Source organism: Heteronotia binoei, chromosome 8, assembly GCF_032191835.1.
Source record: "Heteronotia binoei isolate CCM8104 ecotype False Entrance Well chromosome 8, APGP_CSIRO_Hbin_v1, whole genome shotgun sequence".
In the NCBI taxonomy this organism is placed as follows: domain Eukaryota; kingdom Metazoa; phylum Chordata; class Lepidosauria; order Squamata; family Gekkonidae; genus Heteronotia; species Heteronotia binoei.
The window spans coordinates 59,588,538-59,609,355 of NC_083230.1; the positions used below are offsets into that span (position 1 = coordinate 59,588,538).

Here is a 20,818-nt window from a genome sequence, read left to right on the forward strand (position 1 = left end):
AATGCAATCACTGTTCCCTTGTGGAGCTGATCAGTTTTTGATGCCTAACCGTAATACGAACATTGGTGTCCGGTATGTGGACATCCTAAAGACATAGGGAATGACCAGACATATCATGCCAAGGCCACCAAAGATGCAGCATGAAAAAGAGAAACTTCATATACATCATAGCAAAGAGCAGACCACTGGGTTTTAAGACCCCTCAGGGCCACAGGGAAAAAGGGCTCTTGAGGGTCCTGATTTGTGCTATCTTATCAAGAACAGTCTTTCAGCATTCTTCATATCCCAAAATTCCCTGTCTCCTTAAAACCAGCTGCCTTGCTAGCAAAGGCAAGTGCAGACAGCTTGCCTCTAATGGACTGGACAGATATATTTCAAAGTTACACAGAATTGTAACAGGTGTTAAACTTTTTGTTGCTGTTGTTGTTCAGTCGCACAGTCGGGTCTGACTCTTTGCGACCCCATGGACAAAGTCACGCCAGACCCTCCTGTCTTCTACTATCCTCTGAAGTCTGCTCAAATTCGTGTTTGTTACATCAGTAACGCTGTCCAGCCATCTCATCTTTTGCTGTCCCCTTCTTCTTTTGCCTTCCGTCTTTCCCAGCGTCAGGGTCTTCTCCAGGGAGTGCTCCCTTCTCATTTGGTGGCCAAAGTATTTGAGCTTCAGCTTTAGCATCTGACCTTCCAGGGAACAGTCTGGGTGGATTTCCCTTAGGACTGACTGATTGGATCTTCTTGCAGTCCAAGGGACTCTCAAGATTCTTCTCCAGCACCCCAGCTCAAAAGCATCTGTTCTTCTGCTCTCGGCCTTCCTTATGGTCCAGCTCTCAAAGTCATACATTACTACTGGGAATACCATTGCTTTGACTATATGGACTTTTGTTGGCAGGGTGATGTCTTTTACTTTTTATTATACTGCCCAGGTTCACCATAGCTGTCCTCCCAAGGAGCAAACGTCTTTTAATTTCATGGCCACGGTCACCATCTGCAGTGATCTTGGATCTCAGAAATGTGAAGTCTGTCACTACTTCCATGTCTTCCCCTTCTATTTGCCACGGTTTGATGGGGCTGGATGCCATGATCTTAGGTTTTATATGTTGAGTTTCAAGCCTACTTTTGGGCTCTCTTCTTTCACCCTCAACAAGAGGTTCTTTAGGTCTTCCTCACTTTCTGCCATTGGAGTGGTGTCATCTGTGTATCTGAGGTTGCTGATGTTTTTCCCGGCAATCTTAATTTTGGCTTGTGCTTCATCCAGGCCAGCATTCCACATGATGTACTCTGCATATAAATTAAATAAGCAGGGTGACAATATACATCCTTGTTGAACTCCTTTTCCTATTCTAAACCAATCAGTTGTTCCATATCTCGTTCTGACAGTTGCTTCTTGACCCTTATGCAGTTTTCTCAGGAGGTGGTCTGGTACTCCCATCTCTTTAAGGACTTGCCACAGTTTGTTGTGATCCACACAATCAAAGGCTTTAGCGTAGTCAATGAAACAGAAATAGATGTTTTTCTGATACTCCTGTGCTTTTCCCACAATCCAGCGAATCTTGGCAATTTGATCTCTAGTTCCTCTACCTCTCCAAAATCCAGCTTGAATGTCTGGTAGTTTCCGATCTACATACTGCTGAAGCCTAGCTTGTAGGATCTTTAACATGACCTTGCTGGCATGTGAAATGAGTGCAATGGTGCGATAGTTTGAACATTCTTTGGCATTGCCCTTCTTTGAGATTGGAATATAAACTGAACTTTTCCAATCCCGTGGCCACTGTTGCATTTTCCAGATTTGTTGACATAAAAACTGGGATAGGCCAAACCTACTGGAGCAATGCTTGCTGCCTAAAAGTCACAAACTGCTGGCCAGATCTCTTATACAATTTCCTGGTGCTGTGGGCAGGGGCTAAGACCATTGTCCTCTCAACTTCAGCCTTCCAATCTGCCACTAATCCAAAGGCATTCTTACTGGAAAATGATCATTCTCTGGAGCCAACTGATGGAATCTCTCCATATTTTTTGAGATAGAGCATCAGTGACCCCATTTTTGACCCCCTGTACAAGCTTGGCTTAAAAATATATTCTGTTGTAGACACCAGAGAGTAAAGGCCGTGACCAGCACCATGACTCTGAGCAGCCTGCATGCAAAGTTAAGAGTAACCCATAAATTGCTGTAACTCAATCATATTCTTTTTTGAAAAAGCCTCATCAACCGTGCACAGAAGATTACTCAGATTGTCTGGTGCTAACCTAGATACTTGCTGGACAGTATCAATTTCAAACCCCTCCCCCCAAAAAAGTAAGAACTATGCTTCAAAAATGTCCTCCAAAAGCAATGCTTAACAGCTCAAAATTGTCTGGATGGACCAGTAGTAAGCAAAAGGCAGACCTGGTGTCACATTTGGCCAATTCAGCCCCATGCCCACAATAGCACACCACACTGATGGCTTAGTTAAATAAATTGTATTTAACAGAACATAACTTGGTATCACATCATTCACCAACTTATCCTGAGGGTATGATAGATGGTGAATTAGACAATACTCCCATAGGGCCTTCTTTGGAACCACCCCCAATGGATACACCCTCAGGTCAAGGACTGGGGGAGAAAGAAAGGGGCTTAGTACCCTTGTACTCTCTATCAATTTTCCCTTTAAGTATATACTTCATTCCCCAAATCAAATGCAAATTAGAGGCCTTATATGGGCATCTCTTACCAGCATATGGAATACAAAATTCAGAAGTACACCTATTTAACAAATATGTGTGATCCTGTAAACTGGGATACTTATGCAGCCAATGTTCTAACACCTGAAGTTTAACTGGACTGGGTCCCTTTGTCAGATGGGGAATATATTCCACTCCCACCTTGTCATTTACCCCTGTTTGTATCCTTAGCCCCGGCCATACTTTTGGTCTTTGGGCAGGATGCAAACTCATGGGAGCCTGAACAAAGTGGACTCTCATGTAGAAAATTGCATGACTTCCTGCTACAGCCCCTTGGAAAGTGACTTCCCAGCAAAGTAGGAATTTTTTAAATGCCTGCCCTGTTTGGGCATGGGAATCTACACTACACCGTAGCTGGTGAACAACACGCCCACTGTCAGATCACTCTCCAAAGGTTGGCTGTGCTGGAGACATTCATTGCATCCACAATTGTGAATGGATCTGATCCCACCACAAGGCTGGGATCATGGCTGCCTGCATGCGAAAGACCTTTTAATATTGCATCCAGGCCAGCCTAGCAAGAACACTGTAGCCTTTATAAATTGTGTCCATATATTGAAGCATGGACAGGGCTCTCCAAGGCTGGTACCTAACAACTAGTCTCACATAAATCAAGAAACCTGTGTACAAATTGACTCAGGTCTTATCAACCCTATGTCACTTAAGGCGCTGCTTATTTCTTTCTTCAAGATCCTCCTTATCCTTTTTCTTTTTTTAAAAAAGTTCTTGTAATAATAAAAAGAACACATTGACATTCACGTCTGAGAATCTTTTCACTAATGGTAGTGGTGAAGTGAATTTTATAAATATTATGAGAATTTTATAAATATTATGCCAAGTTGTTTAAAAGTCATACGGTGGGTAAGGAAAAAATCCATGTATATTTACAGAAAATTAATGTAAATCCCTTAACTGAAAATATGGAGAAGGTATTAAATGAACCAATTGGAAAGGAAGAAATAGAGGCGGCAATTAACTCAATGAAATTGGGAAAAGCTTCCGGTCCAGATGGTTTCACAGCAAAATTTTATAAAGTCCTCATGGAGACTCTATTACCAAAACTTCAAAAACTGATGAATACTATAAGAATAGATGGGAAAATACCTAATACTTGGAAAGAAGCAGTAATCTCGTTGATACCAAAAGAAGACAGAGACGCCACGAATGTAAAAAATTATAGACCAATTTCATTACAAAATATATGCCAGACTATTAGCAGAATGCCTGAAACAGCATTTGAACAATTTTATTAAAGAAGAGCAAGCAGGGTTTCTTCCCAGAAGGCAAATTAGAGACAATATTAGAACGGTGGCAGATATTATTGAATATTATGAGAAACATCCTGAAAAAGAAGTAGCACTATTTTTTGCAGATGCAGAGAAAGCATTTGATAATGTGCATTGGGGCTTTATGTTTGCAGTGATGGAAAAACTGAGATTGGGAAAAGATTTTGTAAGAATGGTGAAGGCGATTTATACTGAACAACAAGCAAGACTTTGTATAAATGCGGATTTGACAGAAAAAAATGATAATCAGTTAAGGAACGAGACAAGGTTGCCCTCTATCTCCATTGGTATTTATAATGACTTTAGAGATATTACTTATGCAAATCCAAGAAGATAAAGAGATAGAGGGACTGAAATTGAAAGGTTTTTCTTACAAATATAGAGCGTTTGCTGATGATGTAATGTTTATAAATGAAAATCCAACTCAAGTTACACCATTGCTGCTTCGTAAGATACAAGAATATGGAGAGCTGGCAGGTTTCTATATAAATAAACAGAAGTCAAAAATTTTGTGTAAAAATATGTCAAAGACTAAACAAGAAGAACTACAAAATATAACAAAATGTGAAGTGACTTCTAAAGTAAAGTTAGGTATAGAAATAACAACAAAAAATATTGACTTGTATAAAAACAATTATGAGAAGCTCTGGCAAAAAATTGATGGAGATCTACAAAAATGGAATAAGTTGAACTTGTCTATGCTGGGCAGAATCTCAGCAATTAAAATGAATGTGTTACCAAGAATTATGTTTCTGTTTCAAATGATTTCAATAGTGAAAGATAATAAGCAATTCAATAAATGGCAAAGGAAACTCACAGAATTTGTATGGGCTGGCAAGAAACCAAGAATTAAAATGAAAATTTTGACAGATGCAAAAGAGAGGGGAGGCTTCCAATTACCAGATTTAAAGCTATACCATGATGCAGTTTGTTTGGTGTGAATTAAGGAATGGATGACGTTATTAAACAGAAAATTATTAACATTAGAAGATCATGGAAATGTTTTTGGTTGGCATGCATACTTGTGTTATGGGAAAAGTAAGATAGATGACTTCTTTTTCATCACTATATGAGAAGTAATTTGTTTAAAACTTGGTTGAAATACAAAAGATTTGGGGATGAGAGGAAACCACTTTGGATTGTGCCAACAGAAGTAATAAAGCTATATTCCGATATCAAAAAGCAGAAATGGTTATCATATAAACAATTGTTAAAAATGCACGGCGGTAAGGTGGAACTAAAATCGGTGGAAGAATTAGAATACGAGTATAATTGGTTTCAATTGCAACAAATTAAGAGTTTGCTTGAACAGGATATTAAAAATGATGGAATAAGACAAGAACAAACAGAACTGGAAAGAATGCTGTTTGGCGATAACGAAAAATTGATTTCAAGAATTTATAAATTATTGTTGAAATGGTCTATAGAAGATGAAGTAGTAAAATCTCAAATGATAAAATGGGCAATTAACATAAATAAAGAAATACATATGGAACAATGGGAGTACTTATGGAAGAACTCTATGAAGATATCAACATGTAATAATATAAAAGAAAACTGTTTTAAAATGCTTTACAGGTGGTATATGACACCTAAGAAACTGTCAAAAATGAACAATCAGGTGTCAGATAGGTGTTTGAAATGTAAAAAACATGAAGGATCTTTCTACCATATGTGGTGGACATGTGAAATGGCAAAACAATTTTGGCAAATGATTCAGCAAGAGATTTCAAATATTTTGGGTTATAACATCAAGAAGGCACCAGAAATCTTTTTGTTGGGATTACAAATGGAAAAATTTCCGAAACAAGATAGAACGACAATTTGGTACATGCTTTCAGCTGCAAGGACATTATATGCACAGATGTGGAAGCAAGATAAAATACCAGAAAAGTGGAACTGGATTATTAAAGTGAAATGGAGTGAAATGGACAAGCTTGCAAGAATCTTAAAAGAATTTGATTTAGAGAAATTCAAAATTGAGTGGGGTAAATTTCAAAAATACGTTGAAAAACAATGGAAAGTTAAAGGACATTTGGTGATTTTTTATAATAGTTGAATGTTAGAGGGATAACAAATGGACTACAGTTAAATAATGAAACTATTAAATAAGGGTTTTTTTCAACCTAGTTTGATAAGGATTATAGTTAAAAGGAATAGTTATTCTGCTATTTTTAATGAAGATTCTTAATTTGAAAATTAATTTTTAGTTTGTTTTGTAATTTTTAAAATGCACAGGTGGAGGCCACGGAAAGGGGGGGAAATGTGATGTATTGGTATGAAGTTTTTATTACTAGATGAATATTATTGTTACAATATGTTGCAGAATAATAAAAATTTGTTTATACAAAAAAAAGGAAAAGTGCAGAAAGGGGCAACTAGAATTATTAATGGATTGGAACACTTTCCCTATGAAGAAAGGTTAAAATGCTTGGGGCTGTTTAGCTTGGAGAAACATCTCTTATGCCACTGTTGCTCAACTCAGCAACTGAGTGCAGAAACCTTAGTTTCTGAAATTTACTCCTGAAAAGCCATAAGGAGTGCAAGTGGGTTATCTCATGTTCTCCCTTTAATCTAGGAAGATTTCACCAGCTGGAGTCCTCCTTCCCTACTGGTGCTTCTGGCTGTGATGTTTTGTTACTTCTTTGGACATCCCAGCCTGCCATGAATCCTCATTGAAAGTCCCCAGCAGATGGTGGTCTTTTGTGACCATGTGTGGACAAAGAGATCTGTTTAGTAGATACATGTAAATATGAATGGGGCTTATTTTTCACTCTGGCCCCAGTCCACATTAACGTTCATAAACGGAGCATAGGATAAGAAAGAAGACTGGTTACAGTGCTCCTTGCTTGAAAGAACTGCTGCCGTGTTCTACATCTGGCTTAAAGGAAACCTGCCAACTTTGGCAGTGATCTAAACAAATGGTTATAAAGGACATTCAATAAATGGCAAAAACAGCACTTCACGCTAGGAAGCAATACTGAGAATTTGGGAAGTGTGAACAAAGGTTTAGTTAGAGGAATAATACAAATAGATGGAGAATTAACAAACATTAATAATCAAAATAACATAAAGCATTCAGCAATAATACTTGGTATTGGAAAGTTCTGTTAAGTACCAAATATTCAAAGCAGTCATGTACACTCTGAAATATACTCAATTAAACATAGGAGGGCAAGAATCCAAGGAAATAATGTAAGAGGGCAGAGAAGTGACTATGTCTACCTAGTTGTACAGTTCAGGTAGGTGTCCGGTTCCAAAGCTGGGATCAAAAGATCCAGGCAAAAAAATAATTCAGAAGCAAGATCAAGACGTTTTTAAGTCATCATAGTAGATATGCACTTTAGCTGCACAGATACAGATGGTTTGGAGCAGGTCAAAAATGTGGTTTGTGGGCAGATTCTGTCTTCACTTATATGTCAAGAGGCTTGAATAAAAAGCAAAATATTCCAGGCTTGGAAAGGAGAGTGCTACAAGGTGAACATTCAGGGTATTCTACCTAATTGGCCCTAATGGAGAAGGGTGAATCACACTTACTGAAATTCAGATAGATCCAGTTACGTTAGTGGGACAGTGTGACCTATTTAAAACACCAGTGTCACTGCAGTGCTGTTGGATTTTTGCACAGTGAATAGATGGCTTGTTGCTCATATGTACCCTCAACTATGGGCTTTTGGGGAGCTGAGTTGCAGTTCGATGTGGCATTTTTCCTACAAAATAATGTAGGAAGGCTAACTTGATTAAAACCAGGTACATTGAAAACAAGATATAACATAAATCAGCAATCAAAATACCTGGTCATGTAGGGTTGCCAAATGCCTGGGGGGAAAGTGTTGTCTGCCTTTAATAAAGGCTTAACAGGATGCTATTTACCAAGCGATGCTACTGACCTTCATGCCATGAGAAGTTCTATTTATGCATTTCTGTTAATTATGTTTCTATTAAAGAGACAGGACATCCCTCCCCCAGATTGTTGGCACTCCTATCAAGTCAAAATAAAATATTTCAGTCACCTTGGCAAGTCCTAATCAAACCAATCCCAAAACCTTTAATAATTAAGATACCCAATTATGTATTACTCATAGGTATAAGAGAATTGTGTGGGTGACTTTGATGAACAAAGAAATAAAGACTATTTAATAAAAGATAATGTAAGAACTGAGTTTTCAAAAGATTCTCTTTGGCACCCTCTCCAATATCCAGGGGTCTTTCTACCAACTCCCCCCACCACTGCCACTGCTAGTAAATCCCCTTCTTTTCACCTCCTTCCCCACAAAAGCACCTGCCCTGGGTGCTGGAGACCCATTCTCTCTCTGCTCAAACTCCTGACCTTCGTCTGTCACCTCCAAGGGTTAACCCATCAGCATGACCCATGCAACCACTATCAAACCTATCATACCACCTTTCCCTTGTTGACAGCTTCCTTCCCCTGCATCAAACTCCCATCCCCCCATGGAAACCACCACAACGTTCACAAGGAAACTCGGAAGTAATTTAAATGCCTTCTGAGCTCACTGAAGAATTGTGCCACCATGGTGGTCTGGCTCACCATTGCCTTTGGCACCAGCATGTCTGGCCCATGAACCTTAACTGAACAAACAGAAAACCAGGCTGGTTCACTGGTGGTTTGCAAACAACATCCTTGCCCAGATTGCAATCCATGAACCATCCTGGTTTGTCATGAAATTCGGTCTATAATTTAGTTTTTGCCCATTCCTAGTAACAAGATCTTTTGTGGCTAGCAGCACACTGATTAATCACTTGAAAGCTTCTGATTAATAATTTGATTTCCTGATAGTGGATGAGTTTCCTTCTCTTTTTTATTATTATTTAGTAAGTGTAAGGCAAGGTCTGCTCTACAAGCTCTCCTGCCTTTATTGTGGTAGTGAGCCCAAAACTCTGTTGAACAAAGAAAATGCCAGAATGAAGGAGGAAAGATGACAGTTTCCTGAATGGAGATGCAGGGAGCAGAAGACAATATTTTTGCCTCCTCTGCAGTTGTTAAAGGCAGCTAGTTAAGAATCCATGCCTCTATCTCTCCTGCCCACCAGTGTTAAAAATAAAAGACACTTCACCGATGCCCCAAACAATTCTCCTGCCCAAAACAATTATCCTGGAGGAGAATAATTATTTCACAAATGTGTTGTGAAAATTAGGGGAGCATAAGAACAACTTGCCAAATCATTTGGGGATTTCACTAAGCAATTAGCCTAAGGAACTGAACATTGGGAACTCTTGGTAGATAGTTTGAAAGGTTGCATTCATGCATTCTTTAAGCAGGTATTCTGAAGGAATGCCACCATAAATCAACAGCTGAATGAGACATCAGCTATGGTGATTAGAGTCCAGTAGTAGTTCTTAATGAAAATTCCAGATTAGTATACTGAAGAGTTTATTGTGTGTATGTGCTTAATTCACAGAATGCCTATCATGATGAAAGCATCATTTGTGCTGATCCAAAAGGACAATTTAGTACCCACACAGCATGCCTCGCAGCCCTGGGTCCAGGGCCGGCCCTAGGGTGTGTGGCGCCCCAGGCAGACTCACTGCCCACAGCCTCCTTCTGTGGTGCTGCCCTGTGGCACTGCACCCCACCACCCACACGGTGGACAAGTGACAGGGAGGAGGTGGGATGGGTGAGCTACGGAGGAGGGGAAGGGGCGGGCAGGCAGAGGAAGATGGACAGCAGGGAGGAGATGGGGCGGGTGAGCTACGGAGGAGGGGAAAGGGTGGGCAGAGGAAGATGATGGACAGCAGGGAGGAGGCGGGCTGGGCGAGCTATGAAGGAGGGGAAGGGGTGGGTGAAGATGATGGATGGCAGGGAGGAAGCAGGGTGTGTGAGCTATGAAAGAGGGAAAGTGGCGGGTGGGCAGAGAAAGACAATGGACGGCAGGGGGGAGGTGAGCTGGGCGAGCTACAAAGGAGGGGAAGGGGCAGATGGAGGAAGATGATGGATGGCAGGGAGGAGGTGGGGCGGGCAAACTACGAAGGAGGGGAAGGGGCGGGCGGAGAAAAACTATGAACAGCAGGAATGAGGCAGGCCGGATGAGCTATGAAGGAGAGGAAGGGCGGGCAGAGGAAGATGATGGACAGCAAGGCGGAGGCAGGGCGGGCGAGCTATGAAGGTAGGGAATGGGTGGGTGGAGGAAGATGACAGACAGCAGGGAGGAGGTGGACCGGGTGAGCTACAAGGAGAGGAAGACGACAGATTGCAGGGAGGAGGCGGGGCGGGCAAACTATGAAGGAGGGGAAGGGGTGGGCGGAGAAAGATGATGGACCTGCCTGGGTCTGGAAACATACTTGCTTCCAATGCACTGTTCTGGGTACCAAAATGACTGAGATGGCATTGTGGTGCATATTATCATGTTTGAAGCATGTATGTTTATTCTATTAGAAACATGAAAAAACAGGAATATCAGGCATGTGCCTGATTGTTTTTCCACTTTTCATTTAAAAAAATTGCTCTGCTCTTGAGTTAAAAAAAGCAGCTTAGGTATTAGATATGAAAATTAAAATAGAAACTGGTTTATATAATGTTTTGTTTGATAAATGGATCTTGATCTTAATTTCCAATTTGCTTTTTGAATTCAGTGAAATAATAGACTAGGGTTCTGGTAGCAAATTTTGAGACAAAATAAAACAAAAACAACCGGTCCCTTTATTTATTAATGGTAAGTCTCAAAGAAAAGGGCAAGAAAATAAATAAATAAAATATATTTTTGAAATAGTACAACAGGTATTTGGCCATTGGATGGCAGTAAGTGTTAAACTGGAATTATAGGTCTTGAGGAAAGAAGCTAATTTTACCTCTACAGCTATCTTGTTTTAATGTGGTACAATTTTACACAATAAATACAATAAAACTCTTAGTTCTTATGAACTTGGTACATGATATATATAGATAATACATGATATATAGATACAGATTGCATTCATTGTGCATAATTCACTTATAGAATTCCTTTTTCCACAATGGAAACCCAAAGCACATCATTATCTTATCCTGCATTTTAACCTTACAACCAGGCCTTGAATTCCGCAGAAGCTCACAGGAGTGCAGCTCCTGAACCTTTCTGAGGGCTCCCTCTCTTCCTCCCCACTTACCTACCTTGTCCATTGAATAGTAGGTGCAGCTGCATAACAATCCCTGGATGAGCTCCACCACCTCTTTTTCTACAAAATGACCCTTGCTTACAACAACTCTATGATATATAGCCTAGGCTAGGACTATGATACTCACCTGAGATCACCAGGTGGGCTTCCATGGCAGAGAAAGGATTTGAACCTAGGTATCCCAGATCCTACTCTGACATTCTAACCACTACAACAGGCTGGCTCTCAGCTTTCCCTTCTTTCCCCCTGGCACTCTTTCTCTGGGAAATGTCTGGCGAAGTCGTGAGAGTTGTATGGTAATCACTGCGGATCCTGCCAAGTCACACAGGCTGCTGCTGGGCTCAGGTAAGTTTTGTGACATCAAAGTTATAATTACCACACCTGATTGAGTTGAGCAGATTGCAAGGTAGCAAGCTGCCCATTGGTTGCTGCTGGGCCTGGCCCCAATAAGTTATTCTTTCAGGGCAGGAATTACATGAGCTGGGGGATGCAGTTTAACAACTGAGAGGTGATACAATCACCATCTTCAAGTACTTGAAGGACTGTCATATAGAGGATGGTGTGGAATTGTTTTCTGTGGCCCCAGAAAGTCAGACCAGAACCAATGGGTTAAGATTAAATCAGAAGAGTTTCCGGCTCAACATAAGGAAGAACTTCCTGACTGTTAGAACGGTTCCTCAGTGGAACAGGCTTCCTCAGGAGGTGGTGGGCTCTCCTTCCTTGAAGGTTTTTAAACAGAGGCTAGATGGCCATCTGTCAGCAATGAAGATCCTGTGAATTTAGGGGGAGGCATTTGTGAGTTTCCTGCATTGTGCAGGGGGTTGGACTAGATGACCCTAGAGGTACCTTCCAACTCTATGTCTCTATGATTCTAACTATGTGTAGTAGGATACATCCTGGCTAACTTTTTAAAAAATCTGCTAATGATGTACCTTTAACATATACAACTCAGTGCACCATAGCATTGTATGGTAAAATATAAAGCAATGGGGTATAAACTTGATAAATACAAATATTGTTCACATAAGACACTGTATATTTAGATCCAAACTCTGACAACTCTCTTAAAAAGGTAAAGGTAGTCCTCTGTGCAAGCACCAGTCATTTCCAACTCTGGGGTGACGTTGCATCACAACATTTTCACAGCAGACTTTTTATGGGGTGGTTTACCATTGCCTTCCCCAGTCATCTACTCTTTCCCCCCAGCAAGCTGTGTACTCATTTTACTGACCTTGGAAGGATGGAAGACTGAGTCATCCTTGAACTGGCTACCTGAACCCAGCTTCCGCTGGGATCAAGCTCAGGTCATGAGCAGAGAGCTTGACTGCAGTACTGCAGCTTTACAACTCTGCGCCATGGGGCTCCTGAAAACTTTCTTAGAAACCCCTTATATTTTAATGCTAATACAAATGTTAAAGCTGATTTTTTTTGCACAGATATCTCCTGTTACTTGATATAACCAGTGTGTATCTCTACATAGTACTTGACAGAAGAATTTTAATATTTGTTGCAGTGTTTAATTCACATCATATGCATTGTGTTTCAGTTCCAGGACCTGTGTTTGATTTGCATGTAGCAGTGGTATCAGCAACTTTTATCAGAATTGCTTGGAAGAAGCCACAGCAACCAAATGGAATCATCACCCAGTACAGAATAAAAGTAACACTTGAAGACACAGGAGAGATTCTTGAAGATACAATTCTTACAGGAAAAATTAAGGTGACTTGATTTTAAATTAGTTTTTATTGGCATTCATATTACCTCTGGTTCTTCATTGTAATATAAATATTTGGAAATTACAGGACTTTATCCAAAGAGTTTTTCTAATTTGTGTGTCGTTCATTTTTAGAACTTTATTGAATTTGTGGATCTAGACATGATAAATGATAACACATCATCACCTTTCATGTGGAATAAAATACAGACTGCCAATGAGTTATATGAAGGTTCAGCTGATAGCTTTCCAACAACAACCTCAGTTTCACCAATAATATTTACAAGTATATCCAGTGATAATTTATTAGAGTCAAATGGAGTTTCAGAATTACATCCAGCTTCTGGTAAGCGTTGCTGTTGTTATTTTGATTATACCTACCTCATAGTTCAAAAGGACATTATAACAGATGTGATCTTTAGCACAGAGTTTAGTCAAATTATTAATGAGTCATTTGCTAAAATCAGATTTTTTTGGCCTACAAACTGCATTAGGAGCAAATGAGAAATGCCACACAAGCAGAGACTGCTAGCCTCTTGTCACCCAGTTGACCTTCCTCCTAGAGAAAGAAGATGCCAGAGTCATTGGAGAAGCTCCATAGACAATCAGTTATTACAGTTGCCAAGGCAGGTGTGATTGGAGATTAACATATCTCCATGTTCTATACAGACCTTAATTTCTTCATGAGCCTTTGACTAATAGGTTTTCAGATGTCACTGGAGGTAAGTATGTCAAAAAGTTACAAATCTGCTACATGGGGCAGCAAACAGGTGGGGACGACCCTATGTCACAGTGAGGTCATTAGCACACTCACTTACACAGCATTATCAATGGAGCATTTTTCTTGGTTAAGTATGGGTATTTATGACCCATTAAATAAGACTTGGCTGACAGATACAGGCTTAAAATGCCTTTCCAAATTTTTAGAGTGAAGGCTTTGAACAAAAGGCAGAAGGCCACATTCTGATTTTATTTACATTCCATTGAAGGTCAGTTGTAAATGAAACCAGAACTTTGGGTTACTTTTAAAAACACAGCCAGTTTTCTTGATATAATGCTACTGACTTTTTTACTGACTTATATATATGTGTATATTTAATAGTTTACACAATATTCCATTTACTTTGTGAAAATTAAGTGAACATTTTCTTAAACCAATGAGTACATTATAAAAATGGAAACATCCCTTGTTTTTCATTCTTATTATATACTTTGTAATGCATATGGTTCAGTTCTCTATCCTACTCAACATTAGACTTTTTCCTTTTGAAATAATTGTTTTTTTTGTTTTATGAGAAAAAATTAATCATTTGCTTTGGTGCTGATCAATGTGGCGAGAGAATATTTAATATACTGGTAAAGTAACAACATTTTCCTTCTTAAAAATGTATAGCATTGACGACCGATACCATCAACCTTGCAGCTAAGCAGCTGTCATATCTTGTAAAGGAACTCCAGCCTTTTACTCAATATTTAGTTGCTGTGTCTGCTTTCACTATCATTGGAGAAGGACCACCAGCGATTCTCATTGTCAGGACAAATGAACAAGGTAAAATTTTATGACTGAAATAATTTCATGCTGGCACCTCTTTATTTCTCCACAGATTTCCAGTGGTTTAAATCCTCCACTCATATTAAATTGACTTGCTTTTGTTCCATAGTTCCAAGCTCTGTAGAAAATATAAATTACAAAAATATTAGCTCATCCTCTGTTTTGCTGTATTGGGATATTCCAATGAATCCCAATGGGAAAATAATACATTACACGGTTTATGCAATGGAGCTGGATACAAATAAAGCTTTCCAGATGACAACATCAAATAACAGCATTTTGATTACAGGTAGGAGTCTTGTTTTTCTAAAAAAAAAAATGTAATGGTGACTACGCAAATTTGTTTGAATTGAACAGAAATGTAGTTGTTTCCATCTTACTGTATCTTTACAGTCTAGTTCTGGACCTCCTAAACTTCCATTTTGTTGTACTTGGGATACTGCAGTTCACTTGTGCAGAATTTCATTGTGCCAAGTTGTTCTATCATTGCCATTTTCATTTCAGTAATGCCTTGAATGTTGATGTCTGCTTGATCCAACTAAATATTCTGTTCAAGACCATGCCCAGGATCCAAAGATTCATTCACCTTGTTCTTCATTCTAAGAAAACACTGATTCTGTGTTTCTTGAACGGCCTCCCCCCCCCCCAAACCCACCCTACTTCATACCACATTCTGCTTTTTAAAAAGACGGGATTTGTAAAGGTCAGTTTTGATATCACATGGCTGTTCAAGGTGGGGAAATCAAAAATTCTACTGGCTTTCATAGGATTTTTATGGCCTTTTGGATAGTTAAAATCAACTTTCTCCAAAAGAAGCTCCATATCACAGAAATACCCTTATAAGGAGGGAGGGGAGGATGTACTATATGTCAACATGTTTCCACTTGTAATTAGTTCAAAGATAATAATTAGGGATGGGCACAGACCCGAACACCGAACTAAAATCTGGCCTGGACTTTACCTTGTTCGAGGTTTGGACAGCTCAGTTCAAAAGTTAAATGTTTGGTCCAGAAAGTCTCCGAACTTTCTGCCCAGCTCAGAACCTCTCATGCACTCTTGGCAAAGAAACTCTACCCAGGGAGTTTCATGCCAAAAAGTGGGTATGGGTGGTATATTTCCAGCCATCGAGAGACCAGTAATGACTGAAGCTGACAGGCAAGTCTGATTTGCAATCACAGGCATCGATCTGACTTCCTCAGGATGGGGGGTGATGTATATAATCACTGAAGGGGCATTCCTGTTCTCAGTTTGCATCAGGGTTTTGTGAGTCTTGTTTTCTTTGTGCATGAAAGAGTATTTTTTGGTGGTCTGGGGGGGATTACTGGGTGGGTGGAGAAACCTGTTGAATCTCCTAGCCTCCATACAAACTGCCAGAGTAAAAGCATCACCTCTCTCTCTTTTCTCCTTTCCTTGCATTCAGCAGGGGTGTAGACTTTTCAATTTCCTGGGGGGGGGGCTGGGGCCCAGCCAGAGACATTTGATCCAGTGACATCATAGGGAGGAGCCATTATCACTACTTATGAATTTATGGAGAAACTCCCTCCCCATAAATTTAGGGAACACCCTCCTCCCAACAATGCCCATGGACTGGGTCAAACCAAAGAAAAGGTGGGAGTTGGCCAGTGGAATAACACATTGGGTAAGATGTGTAAATCACAGTAAATTGGTATACAGATAATAAAGCAGTCAACAAATGTGAGAACTGAGTTGGAGCCCAGTGGCACCTTTAACACCAACAAAGTGGTGTCTATAGCTCCTTCACAGTGCCTTCTTACCTTCTGATATTTTTTTTTCAGACACTAGCATTTTGGGGGTTACACACACACAGAGACACAAAAATATTTCTCTGACACGAGGCATGGATTTTTTTTTTTGCTAGGGGGGTAGGATGGGGTATAAATTGAGATGAAGAGGAAGAAGGAGAAAGAGAAGGAGGATATTATTATTGGATTTATATCCTGCCCGATAATCTGAATCTCAGAGTAGTCACAATCTCCTTTACTTCCCCCCCTTCACAACAGACACCCTGTGAGGTTGAAGGGGCTAAGAGAGCTCTTACAGCAGCTGCCCTTTCAAGGACAATTCCTATGATAGCTATGACTGACTCAAGGCTATTCCAGCAGCTGCAAGTGGAGAAGTGGGGGATCAAACCTGGTTCTCCCAGATCAGAGTTTGCGCACTTAATTACTGCACCAAACTGGCTGTCACCAACTACATGTTGGGTTCAGCATATGCTACAGTTTATCAGGGAAGCTGTTCATACCTAAATCATTACGTTTTCACTTATAGTCAGAAATCAAACTTTCATTTCATGTATTCAGCATATTGTGCCCTACCCACAAAGTGGGCTCAGGGTGGTTCACATCATAAAACCAACAGCAGCAAAATAAATAAGATCAATGATTAATAGCAAAAAAGGCGCATATCAGATAAAATAAGTATGTGTGTAATCTAAATGAAACAGTGTACATGCACACAAAAGCTGATGCCCAAAATAAAACTTGGTTGGTTCCTAAAGGTGCCACTGATCTCAAATTTTGTTCTGCTGTTTCAGACCAACATAGCTATGCCACCTGAATCCATTAGGAAATTTTTAAAGGCCTCAAATCTTCATGTCCACCCACACTCAATCTCAATTTCCCCCCAAATGTAAATTGGAACCAAGCAAGTATGTTGAATCCACCAAAGAGAGCCTGCAGTCTGACTGTTGGTACATTAAAAGTGGGTGTAGCCAGCCAGACTTTATTTTCCAACAGACACCAAACTTATAAGGATTGATATGTGCTGGATTACTTTATTACTTTAGTAATTAATCCAAAGAATTGCTGGATATCAATACTTTAGTAATTAATCCAGAGAATCCAAAGATACAACTGAAAACTTTTTCTGATCTCAATTACCTTACAATATCAAGAGTCCTTCAACACTCTAGATTGGCTGGATGGATGAAAAAAAGTCACTTTTCCTAGATCTCAGAGAGGTCTGTATCTCATGTGTGCTGCGAGAGCTATGCCGGGAAAGAAAGTTACCAGATCTCCCTACCCCCTTGACTCAGTTCTGCCAATGTATTGATTTACCCAATTAGAGCTTACCAACACTGGTTAATATGCATATTGACAGCTAGCCTCTGGTGGGAGAAGTTTCTCCATCCCTCTATTTAATTCATTTGTGTGTGTTTTAGCTCAATTAGCATTTCTAAGAAGGTAAGGTTGTAAAGTCATTACACCACTGACTGCAGCTCAGAGGGAAAATCACACATAGACTTTATTACCCCATTTATGCCTTTGAAGCCCCAAGTCCTGTGTTGGTTGCCCGGGGGCTCAGGTCCCACCAGTAAAATCTGGAGGGGAGGGGCGGGGGGGCTTGAGCCCCTGCGTAGTTTACACCTATGGCATTCAGAGCTACATTTCTCCCCCTCCCCTCATCTTTTTCTTTGCAGTGAGGAGTGGGAAACGTGGATAGATTTTTTTCTTTTTAAAACATGTTTTTGATTTGATTTGGGAGTGGACTGTTCACTTTTGTGAGTTCTAAAAGCTGCCCTTTTCTTTGCATGCTGGCTGTGGGGAGCCCTTTCTGCTCCTCCAAAAAAACACCAAAGTTCTTCCTGCATTTTTTGAGTCTCTGTCTGGGGGGTTTCCACGCTCCTCTCCCACTCAGGCACTCAAATTACCTACAGATTTCTGGGGGGCTTGGCTAACTGGGTGGCTGGTCCCAGGAAGACACAGCCACCTGCAGCCATGTGAGTGGTCCCTGGGGAGGTCCTCTGGGAGTCTGATGCCTGTAGCTTAACCAAGTCCACACTGTAGCATCTCAAACTGGTGCTGGACAACTCCCCCAAAATCAGTTTCTTGGAGGCACTTTGCTTGGTGGTCTGCTACTTGGATCCCCCCAAATCTGACTTGCATGTAACATGTGGGCCATGTGGAGGGTCACCCCAAGGAGGAACTGTGTGCGTTGAAGGCCTCTAACTCACCCAGGTCAATTTTTGTCACTCCTGAACCAGCAATGCTTTTCAATGGAAGCATTGCACTGAGTGACCTTTTTTATGGGTCTATAACTCAGCCCCCTGAAGTCCAATATGGCCCAAACTTGGTGGATACATTGAGGAAAGTGATCTGGAGACATCTGGCCATTTTGGAGCCTCAAAGCCCTGTGGTTCGCGAACCAGGCTGTGGTTCAGCTCACAAACTGATCCGTGAACCGATCCAGTTCTGTTTGTGAACTGAACCAGCATTTTCTAGTCTGTGCCCATCCCTAATAATAATATTTATCCTTGAGCCACATGGAAATATGGACCCGTGGAAAGAACCTCAGAAGCAGAATCCCCAGGAACATCTTCTGCTTGAAATGAGTAGATACTGTGCAATTATATTCATAGCATATTATCTGTAATTTTTTTAAACTCCAGGTTTGAGAAAGTATACAAATTATAAAATGAGAGTAGCAGCTTCTACTACTGTAGGAGAAAGTGCTCTTTCTGAAGAAAATGATATTTTTGTAACAACACCTGAAGATGGTGAGCATGGATTTCATAATAATTTTATTATTTGTTACGCCTTTGGTTGTTAATCCTTGTAACTATCTTGCACTCTTAATGACATATTAATGTACTCTAATGATAATAAGTCAACTTTGTGTAAGATAGAATGTGAGCTCTTTAAAAATTCCTGTTGTGTTTCAGCTTCAATGCCAATAAATTTTAGAGTTTTTAACACCTTCCTGTAAGTATATGCTGGAAGATTAGAAAGACTGAGTCAGATAGCCCAGTGGCCTTACAGTAGAAGAGTATATGTTTGAGGAGCTATCATAGCGTAGTGATAGAGTCCAGGCTTTGCATACAAAAGTGTCCCAAGTTCAATCCCTTGCAGAAATGGGATAGCTCCTTGTCCTCACAGTAGGAATAAAGAGACAGACACAATATATGGAATCAACAAGGGCTACTTTAGTAACTATTTATAACTGAAATGGTGAGGGGATGCCTGGAAGTGCAGAAAAGCAGAACAGATGTCATTCCTTGACAACCTCCTGCCCAATATAGGGTGAGACATATTCCCCAATCTTGAGCCAATCTTTTGACTCTTGATCAGCAGCCTGGCAAATTGACAGTGCCCCTGACCCGCCACCCCAGAAGCTGTCCAGCCTGCTGGGATAAGCCAAACTAGAGAACTCCAAAATAAGATCCACTGTTCCCTGCCCTGAGCCACAAGACCTGAAGGCCATTCCTAGTAGATGCCATATTTGCAACAAAAAGTGCCTAGGTGCTCATTATTTTTGCTTCCTTATCACAATAATTCACTAAGTGATCAATCTAATTAACATCCTGGCCCACCATAGCCAATTTCCAAATCCACTGCTATCACTGCAAGGTAGACAAAAACACTACCTCCTATTGGCCAATGAGAAAGTGAAAAATTTCTACCTGGCCCCAATAGGCAACCAACATGAGCTTGCACTGAAAACAGGATGGGAGAGTGGGTTGAGCGCACCAAGCAGAATGAAGTGCCATAAGTGAAGCCAAGCCTTAAAAGGCCAACCCCTCCCCCTCCCAATGATGAGACGTGTCAGCATTTCAGTGCCAATGTGCCCTACTCTCTCTCCCACCATGGGAGCAAATTGGCTACCGGCCCCTAGTGGTGAGCCTCAGAGGCCAGAAGGTAGCCATATATTTTAAACACGAAATGAGTCCTCCATTCAAAAACATCTCTATGTACTGTACTTTAGATTACTTTTTGATACTTAGGGCTGATACAGTTATGACTTGGAAGATCTGTGATTTCCTTTGACTTGAAAAAAAATTCAAAGCAAGGGTGAATGAATAGAAATCCTTTAAATATAACCTTCACAAACATTTTAACTCTTTTCTGCCTTCCAGAACCAGATTCTCCACCCCAGAATGCAAAGATATTAGAAGTGACTGCAACCGAAATAAGCTTAAGATGGTCACCCCCAGAAAAGCCTAATGGGATCATAACACATTATGAAGTTATGTATGACAACTCTACTGCTTTAATTATTAAGAACACTACAGGAACAAGTATTTCTTTAAATGGACTGACCCCATACACTCTCTATAATATTTCTGTAAGGGCATTCACCCATCTTGGTCATGGAAATCAGTCATCTGCCCCATTGCTCATCAGAACAGCTGAAACTGGTAAGTGCAAAACTTTAGATTACTGTTATTTGACTGGGGTCTGGCAATCCTAAGAATAGTTATTTGATCCGATACTACAGAGTATGAAGAGGAGTTTCCCAGGAGTTTGAGGGGGGAGGAGAAATAGTGTATTGATTGGACTCCAAATAATTAGTGTATTGATTGGACCAGGAAGAGGAGTGTCAACGTGCAATACTGTGCTGTCCTAAATAGAGTTACACTCTTCTGAATCCATTAAAGTAAACTCTGATTACAGGAGTGCTATCAGTTTCTATAGC

General features: G+C 40.4%; 1 protein-coding gene across 1 annotated transcript in view; it reads left to right on the forward strand.

Annotated features, from left to right (window-relative positions):
• PTPRQ (protein tyrosine phosphatase receptor type Q) overlaps positions 1-20,818 on the forward strand; it is a 213,067-nt gene that overhangs the window by 37,727 nt on the left and 154,522 nt on the right. The window contains exons 12-17 of the mRNA XM_060244417.1: positions 12,667-12,839; positions 12,970-13,180; positions 14,228-14,383; positions 14,496-14,675; positions 18,795-18,902; positions 20,259-20,540. Coding sequence (XP_060100400.1) covers positions 12,667-12,839; positions 12,970-13,180; positions 14,228-14,383; positions 14,496-14,675; positions 18,795-18,902; positions 20,259-20,540 — 1,110 coding nt within the window. The remainder of the gene's footprint in view (positions 1-12,666; positions 12,840-12,969; positions 13,181-14,227; positions 14,384-14,495; positions 14,676-18,794; positions 18,903-20,258; positions 20,541-20,818) is intronic.